A 9,229-nucleotide genomic window follows, 5' to 3' on the forward strand; every position below is an offset into this window, starting at 1 on the left:
CAATATGGGTTCAAGAAGTGTGGCAAGTAAAGAGAGGTTTGATCAAACTGAGTGCACTGGAGCAGGCTGTACAAATTACAGTGTTCTAGCATTTTTCGTAAAAAAACAACAACCAAACAAACCATGAATTGATGCACTTTAATGGTTTCCAGGATAAATATCTAGCTTTTTACAACTTAAGTATCTGAGGTGAGATAAGGTTTTTTAGTTTTTTGCACACAAAATTATAGAATATTCCCTGAACATCTGTTGGGCATCCTTGAACAAAATATTGCAACTAGATTTGATCCAAATTTTCGAGCAGCTTTTTAATGTTTTTTAATCATATTTCATAAACCTTTTATTGGCATCACATACAACATCCAAAACAAATCAATGCAGAATTACCACTTCCCCAGTGGCACAAATATTTGCTAAAAGAAAGGAAGCAGAGCAGTCTATCGTCACATCTCTTCGTCTCCAGGGAGATCAGACATCCGCAGTGTAATTTTCCCCCCTTTTAATCAAGATGATGCATCTGAAGAGGTCACAGAGGCGAGCAGCAGCAACTTTCCTTGCATTACTCAACACAATCAAACAAGTCATGAGAACTATGATCAAAACATCTCAAGTTCATCTTCGAGTGGTGTCTCTCAAGTGGACACTTGCAATAAATATTATCCAAACAGGTAAGAATTGAATGGACATGAATATGATTGTGTTGTAAATGTAGTTTTCTGCTGTAAAGAAAAAGGTTGAGACCCCACACTGTGTAGTACTGCCAACTTAATGAATGCAAAGAGGTCAAGTAACTCTTCAGCAACAGTCTAGCTAAAGCAGGAAAGCACTGAAACATGTCTGCTGGGCTTGAGCTCATCACAAGATCCAGGACTGACTTCCCCCTTTGCTCTGATTGTGTATAGATGTCAGCCAGCACATTAGATGAGATCAATCATGATTTTTTGCGCGCTCCAAGATACGACAGCTAGGATTGTTTCAATTTATGGCTATAATGCTAGGCTCACTTCAGAAAGGTAGGGCTGTGAGAACTACGTGGAACTGAATGAGTGGCAGGTGTTGGATTGACAACTGTGGGTACACTGATTGCCCCAGCAAAACCACTGAATAGGAGGGGAAGCAGTAGCGTAGGGGGTCCCTTAATGCTAAGTAAGCCAAAACCAAGATAGGCACTAAAACATACCTAAATCTCCATCCAAGCCTACTGCATGATGGTTTTAACATTACAAATGACAGGAAAAGATCACCACCAAATATTATCTTTAGCACAGGGGAGGGGGACTCCTAACCCTTCAGGACCCCCCCTAGGTCACACACCTCACCAGCCCTACTCCACGCCCTGTAAGTAATTCTGCTGGAGTGGAATGTGCCCTTGAGGTGTGCTAATGCCCTTTGCTTGCCTGCTTGGTGCAATGGAGAGGGGCCTGTGCATGCAGAAGCCTTTGGCTTTGTGTGTCTGGAACGTGTCATATTTTATAAAGCATTGTTTCCATTGCTGCACCCACTTTTGCCTTTGGCCCTAACACCATGTGAATGCAGGCTTTGAAAAGTTGGCCACGAGGGAATATGGCCCTTTATTTCTGCAATTTCCACATGAAAAAGACAAAGCTATGTACAGTGAAAATCTCTTTCATTTCTATCCCACCCTTCATTAAACCTGGTGATCCTATGGCAAAACCGTGGAATAAAAGCATTTAAAAACAATGACCAATATTCTATTTCTGCCCAATATTCTATGTCTGACCAGGACCCTTCCCTGGCCCACATACAGCGGGTAGCATTTTAGATCTCTGCCTCCTCCTTTGCCTTCCTTATCCGTCCTGCAATGTTGTTAAAAAGACCTTCTATAATGCTATTAAAGAGAGTCATGGACAAACCTAAATCCAAATCTTCCACAAATACTGCAGTGATTCCCAAGCCTTTACAAGGATAATAATGAATTCCTTGCTTTCCTAGAGACAAATGAAGCAGCTTGTCCTCAGTCTCTTTCATGTATCACTACCATTTAAAACACAGAGTAAGCTTTGCCAAGAAAGGAGGAGTTTGATTTTGTTAAAATGTGTACAGCAGCTACCACTGGTTGAAGTTGAAAGAACCTGCTGCATAAAAGATTTTTCTTGCAACTTCCCTGTAACATCAGAGCTGTGGCTTACATCAGAATAGCAGGGCTGTGTCTTGTTTCTTCTGCAGACCAAATAGCAGCCAGCTGTCCCCTAATTTTGTGCATGAAGATTCCCACATGTTGTTAGAATAAAGAATTTGAACAGATGTTATTGTTACACCACCCCCAAAAAAATACCACGGCTCTTTTACGTAAGTTGCAATGAGAATGCAGTGTTAGAGTGCCTATAAGTTCAAGGAAAACAACTGGTTTTCTCAGGTACCTGTAAGGGCCAAAGTAGACATGATGTGAGAGATCTGTGATCACATCTCAGGTATTTTTATACACTTTAAAGCAGCAGTGTGGGTCCACAAATTGTACAAGAACCACAGCACTATGGGAGAGGAGTGTAACCATTTTCTTGCATGTCATTTCACCGATATAAATACCATCCAGTGAAGCTGTGAAGGAAGATGAGAGAAAAATATGGGCACCCATATTGTACCCATCTTTCGCCCCTGTGAGCATTTCTCCTATTTAAATATTTACAGAACTGTGATTATCCCAGAATGGGAAGACGATGGGAACAATATAGGTGTCAATCCTTGCCCTTCCTACAAATTAACATTAGCTTGGGGGTAGGGGGGCCTGACTGAAGGAAATGGAATTGTGAGGGTAAACACTCAGCAACATGGCCCAATCCAATTTTGTTTCTGCAAAAAGTTGTTGGGAGATTCAGTCCCAAGTTTCCCCTGTCATGTCTAGTTTGTTCATAAGATATGTAGGATTCTTTGGTTATCACAAAGAGTCTGAATAATAAAGTTGTGCTGGAGTACAAAAAAAAGGACTCTTACGTCTTTCAAAGGAAAGCTATTGATTTTCTACAACTTTTTATCCCAGGGTTTGTCTAGATAAGGCAGTACTATCAAGACGACCATTTGCACCCAGGAGTGTTACAGACTTGAAAGTTGGAAACCTAGTGAAATTTTCATGCCCAGCAGGAAAAATCAGCAAGGGAACTGTTAAATATTTGGGACCACTTTTGGGGAGAGAAGAGGACTACCTTGGAATAGAGCTGGAAGGGGATCAAATAGGAAGGCATGATGGAACTTTTCAAGGAACACGCTACTTTCTTTGGTAATGTTTCCTCTTCTACCTGGCAATAGTATATTTGAGGTCTTCCCTTCCCACCTCGAAGCCAATTTTCCCCAGGGGCAGAAATAAAGCAATTTCACAGTCTTATTGTTCAACATTTTACCTTTACTGTGCATAATATGCAACCACTAATGGATCACAAATGTGTGTTGGCAAGTTTGTGGTTTTGAAGTATTGCGCAAAATACAACATTACAAAAGCTATACTACTCAACTGAATATATTACTGGTGAGGACAGGGTTCATGGCATGCTCCTTAGAATTAGGATAGTAACTAACAATAGCAGTAAGTTCACTTTTTATTGATGAGAGCTTCAGGATTTAGCTACTGTCTGTAGCAAATTGTGTTAAGCATTGATATCAGTGTAAATGCAAGCACCTTGCATCCTCCCACCTGTAAAAACTGGTGTGCAAGAGATCGAAAAAGCAAAGTATGTGGGAAATCCTGTATCACCACCTCATCAATACTAGAATTTCACATTTTTTTGCACTTTATCAAACAGTAACCATGCCTTGCACTCCTAATTCGGAGTGATGGCAAATTAATGTGCTGTTATCAAACATTTAAAAAGCATTATTCTCACAGAGCTTTGTAAATGCACCATTTGCAACTTAAAACATGTGTAAATGCTTTACGCCATCAACTACAAGGTATTATAATAATTTATTATTTGTACCCCGCCCATCTGGCTGGGTTTCCCCAGCCACTCTGGGCGGCTTAAATGTTTCACTCCCATAATTGTGGGAGTTTTAGAATTCTTTCCCTACAGAGGTGTTTGGCACCTTCATTATGCATTATTACGTATTTCTAGAACCCACTCTCGTTGTGATTGTAATTCGTTTTTAACTGTTTGTATCTCATCCTGTGACTGTCTGGTGAAGTGGGTAATAAATCTAAAAAAAAAGTTTTACTGGTGCTATTAAGCATTGCAATGGATGTAGGAAAAAAATCCTGAAAATGTGATGTTTTCCTGGCACTCTATATATGCCTGTTCCTGCCCACTTTCTGCCTCCAATCAATTATTTTACATCTATGTATTATAAATGTCTGAAACTTTACTTTATATAATGGACATTATGAAAATTCTGAAGAACAAATTGCTTCCTGCATCACTAGAGAGAAAAGCTTGCACTCAGAAATTCTATAGTTCAAAGTAGCTCTATAAACACGAGATGTGTGCATGAGCCCAAGATTCACCTTATATTTGTGCTTAGGTTATATATATATATATATATATATATATATATATATATATATATATGCAGGTTTTGGTGTCTTCGGGTATCTTCCCGTGTAAGAGTTGGGGTGTCTAGGCGACGTTTCGACGAGGTCTCACTCGTCATCTTCAGGCTGGTGCTTTCGGCTTCTTGTTACTAGAACAGAGCAGGATCTCAGTGTTTGAGTTCCTATAAATACTGTTGAGGGGGTGTGGTGTATAGCCTCCAACGTTCTGGGCAGAGAGGAAGTTCCCAGGTTATTGTGCCTTTTCTTCTTTTGTTCATTAATTACTTGAGGGATATCTTGAGTGATTTCTTGAGTGATATTCTGAGTACCACTTAGGAGGGTCATTAGGTGTGGATTAGTTGCTAAAGCTTTCGTGTCTTGACCTCTTGAGCTAGTGAAGAGTTTTTCTGAGAAGATGGCTGTACTGCACTTAGTTGTGCTCTGGCTTGGCTTCGTGTATAGGGGCGAGCTGTGGTTTTGTGCCCTGTGCCAGCCAGATCTGTGTAGGGATTGCAGGGGGGTGCAGCATCCGGAGGTGCCACTATGGTTTGGCTACTGGATGGTGTCTGTAATTTATCTGTGGAGAGGGTCTGGGTTTGGGTCTGGTGTGGTTGATTGGAGATGGCGTTCTGTGTGCCTCTGGTTCTGGTGTCGGTTTTTGTGGGGAGGGCTAATTTCCAGATGTCTGGCAGGCGGGACGTGTCGTCACGCTTGTTCATGTTGTGAGGGTGTTTCTCTATCTCGATGGCTTCCATGATTATTCTCTTGTGGTGATGTTCCATGTTAAAGAGCAATTTGGAATCTGCAAAATTAATTTCGTGTCCTGTTTCTTTCATGTGTTGGTAAAGAGAGGAAGTTTTTTCTTCTTTTTTGACGGCATTCTTGTGTTCTGCGATACGTGCATTTATTCGTCTGTTTGTTTGTCCAATGTACGTGGCTGGGCAGACTTTGCAGGGTATTTCATAGACAAACCATAGTGGCACCTCCGGATGCTGCACCCCCCTGCAATCCCTACACAGATCTGGCTGGCACAGGGCACAAAACCACAGCTCGCCCCTATACACGAAGCCAAGCCAGAGCACAACTAAGTGCAGTACAGCCATCTTCTCAGAAAAACTCTTCACTAGCTCAAGAGGTCAAGACACGAAAGCTTTAGCAACTAATCCACACCTAATGACCCTCCTAAGTGGTACTCAGAATATCACTCAAGAAATCACTCAAGATATCCCTCAAGTAATTAATGAACAAAAGAAGAAAAGGCACACTAACCTGGGAACTTCCTCTCTGCCCAGAACGTTGGAGGCTATACACCACACCCCCTCAACAGTATTTATAGGAACTCAAACACTGAGATCTTGCTCTGTTCCAGTAACAAGAAGCCGAAAGCACCAGCCTGAAGATGACGAGTGAGACCTCGTCGAAACGTCGCCTAGACACCCCAACTCTTACACGGGAAGACACCCGAAGACACCAAAACCTGCATATATATATATATATATATATATATATATATGAGTTATTTCCACTTCAGTCTGTGCTTTGGGTTCAGAGGCACTTTATATAAAACAAATTCATTCTTATGGTGAATCTAAAAATTACTTTTCCTTCTTTTTGGCAGAAGTTGCTGAAATTTGCAAGTGCATGAACCCTCTAGTTTTTCTTCAGACTGCATAAATCTTTGCAGAACTCCTCCAGACTAGATTAAGCCTTCCAGAGGCTTCTGTGGGGGATGTAAAAGGAATTCAAATTCTCCATAATCAGTATTAAGGCAATGCATTTGCTAGGCCAACTAAAACTCCAAAATCCATATTAGTTTAATATTTTCAAGTTCAGGGAAGCATGGGGGCTTGCGTCTTGCTTTTTCATAACTTAAAATAATTAAGAGGGAGCTGAGTTGTGTGTATTCTTGCTTGTGCACTTTTCAAAACATTAGCTGGCTTTGCTTTCCTGGAGTTTCTCCCAGAGTTTGTGGGGACAAAACTAGTACGTAAAATACGAGTGCTTTTAAATTGCTAGAAACCTCAGAGTTTTGTGCGACTGGAACAGTGCATGTATCGCCTATTAACTACAACCTATAACAGGAATAGCCAAAATAGTGGTTTCCAGATGTTGCTAAGCTACAACTCTCAGCATCCCTGCTGAGCTGTAGTCCAACACACTAGAGGGCACCATATTGGCCATCTCTAGCAATTCGTATCTCCATTCCAAGTCTGAACCATGCTGTGCTCTTCAAAATTTTAATACTAGCTTTACTTCCTGAGCAATGGCTGTAACTTCAGTGCTGCAGGGAGCGTTTATCTATCCCCTCAAATAACCCTGATATCTACTTTCAGCAATGCCTTATCATTTTTTGAGCCTTTCCTCAATTTATTTTTTCCTGTCTCTACCAGTGCTACAGTATACATCTCCACTATTGTATCTCCCAGAGTATAGGTGATAAAGTGGTGAAAGAGAAACTATCCTCAACAGCAAAGATATTCCACCCTATTGGGGGGGGGGGGGAGAGAGAGAGAGAGAGAGAGAGAGAGAGAGAGAGAGAGAGAGAGGGACTAAAGTCACAATTAAAAGATAGTGCTGGTCCTGGTAAAGGGTTTCCCAGTAACAGAAAATTGTGCATTTTCCCCCTGTCATGCAGAAATATCTTTGTTGTCTTTAAATTGTGGCCTTTTAGAATCCAAACAGAAAACACTGTCCAGCAGCAGATTTCTGTTTGCTTGACCATCAAAGTAACTTTCACTGAGTTTGTAACTCTTGTTGGTTAGTTAACTTTATGTCATAAAAAAGTCACGTCAAAGAACCATATCCACATTACTGATTTTCAAAATTTGTTTTCCAGTGCACCTAACAAAGGAGTTTTTGTTAACTTCAGCAAAATCATTATTGCCTGGGAATAACGATTCCACAACATCCTGAACAATGAATGCATGGACTTCAAAGCCTTCCAATATATTGTGCTTCTGCTGCAAAGAAGAAACAAAGTGTTTAGAACTCTGTTCATCAGTGTATTTATTCCATTTTTATCAAGTTGTATTTGAGCATTTTCTAGTATTGTATTTTTTGTAAAATAAAACTAGTTGTACTATTACTGAAAATGCAAATGGCAAACATCTGTACTCAAGTCATAATAGGTATGAATTCCCCCAATGAACTGATTTAAAACAGTTTATTTTCCTTTCCATGTAGAGCAATCAAGCTTATGATTGCTTACATATTTTTACAGAGAATGGAAACACATGAACAAAGTGGTAAGCAAATACAGCTGAAGTGATTTCCATGATTTTCCATGATTAGGAAAAATATGCAATCATAACCGCAGATACAGTTGTTGTTGCTGCTCCTGCCACCCCCACTTTAAAAAAATGTACCTGAAGGCATGGCTAGGATAGCCTCTGTGTACAAGAAGTAGCCCAGGATAGCAAATGAGCTGAGGATAGCAAAAAATCTGGATTCTTCCACCATTCATAGATAGCTACAATGGACTAATACAGCTATCCCTCTGAAAATTAGAAAAATGCTTATGACAAACTTGTTGAATTGAATCTACCATGCTTGGGAGCACATTTGTAAACAACGTCTCCCTTTTTGGGTTCACAGTTCACAGTACTGGTTATGAAAATAATTTTTAGCTAGTTTTCAAGCTCTTCTAAATCAACTGTACCATTTCACCAGCCATAAGAGTGCCTGGCGAGAGTTGGAACCTTTTCCTGATAGCAGTAGTAATAGAAAAGTCCTTCATCTAAGTACGAAGGAGCTGGTATATCTGACTAGGCATGAGAATTTATTATTCACTGGTAGTAAAAATGGACCTAGCTTACATTGTTTGGAATTTGATATTTATCAGCCATAGGTTCAGAAGACATGATTACATATATTTTATCTACCAAGCTCCTAATTCATTACTTGGCTTGAACTGGTACTTGGACCTGCTGGACCTGCTGGATCTATGATGAAATAGTGAAGTGACATCATAAAATGGCAACTATAGCAGTCCCAAGTATTCTAAACAAGGATTTTGCCCAGCCCTAGCTAAGAGTCCTTTGGCTCTTGTGCTTCAGCTCAGATCATAGGCAAGGCACTGGGCTTATGTTACCTAAGGGAGACCAAAAAACAAGGCACCTGAAACAGCCCCAGCTGATTAACTTCAGCCCTCCCTTGCACTACTCATGTTAACATTATCTAAGAAGTTACCCTCTGCCCTGTCCCAAACCACCTGCAAGTAAATTCTCATGGCAAACACTGAATCTAAAATGATTTTATGGTAATAGTGCCTTGGCTTGGTTCCTGTGTAAGACGGAACCATAGTTAAGGATACAGCCTGAGGGAGCAGATTTTTGCTAAAGAGGGCAAGATACTTTAGCTCACTGTGGATCTCAGCCATGCTGAAATGTTAGCTAGCATCAGTTCAGCAACCTATAGAAGCAGCTGATGGTGTGCTTAGTTGCACCTTGTGACTGAAATGTGGAAGCAGCCTAGGAATTTGATATAGATGCATTTATGTAACTCCCATGCATGATCAAATGTGAAATATCTGCATTGGATATTAAAATGCAAGAGTTTCCTTTAGCAACTATAATTCAAAAACTTCCGATGTTCATAAACAATGAGACACCATTTCTGCAAGATGATATCCAGGTACCTAATTTTGACTTTTATGGAGTTCCACAGATTCACTGGAAACCGACAAGACCAAAACACGTTTTTCTTCTTCATGGTGGAGATCCAAGTTTTATGTAGTCACCAAACAAAATAGGT

General features: G+C 40.4%; 1 protein-coding gene across 5 annotated transcripts in view; it reads left to right on the forward strand.

Moving 5' to 3' along the window:
* The window catches only part of LOC308589013 (uncharacterized protein), a 37,439-nt gene extending 29,844 nt beyond the window's left edge, over nt 1-7,595 (forward strand). For 4 of the 5 annotated variants that reach the window (XM_081197786.1, XM_081197789.1, XM_081197787.1 and 1 more), the window contains 3 exons: nt 509-668; nt 2,999-3,235; nt 7,314-7,595. In XM_081197786.1, coding sequence (XP_081053912.1) covers nt 509-668; nt 2,999-3,235; nt 7,314-7,371 — 455 coding nt within the window. In that variant the 3' untranslated portion in view covers nt 7,372-7,595. The remainder of the gene's footprint in view (nt 1-508; nt 669-2,998; nt 3,236-7,313) is intronic. The other variant, XM_081197785.1, reaches the window with a different exon arrangement.
* Nucleotides 7,596-9,229: the final 1,634 nt, after the last annotated feature.

This window comes from Podarcis bocagei (assembly GCF_964188305.1).
Source record: "Podarcis bocagei genome assembly, chromosome: 6".
Classification (NCBI taxonomy): domain Eukaryota; kingdom Metazoa; phylum Chordata; class Lepidosauria; order Squamata; family Lacertidae; genus Podarcis; species Podarcis bocagei.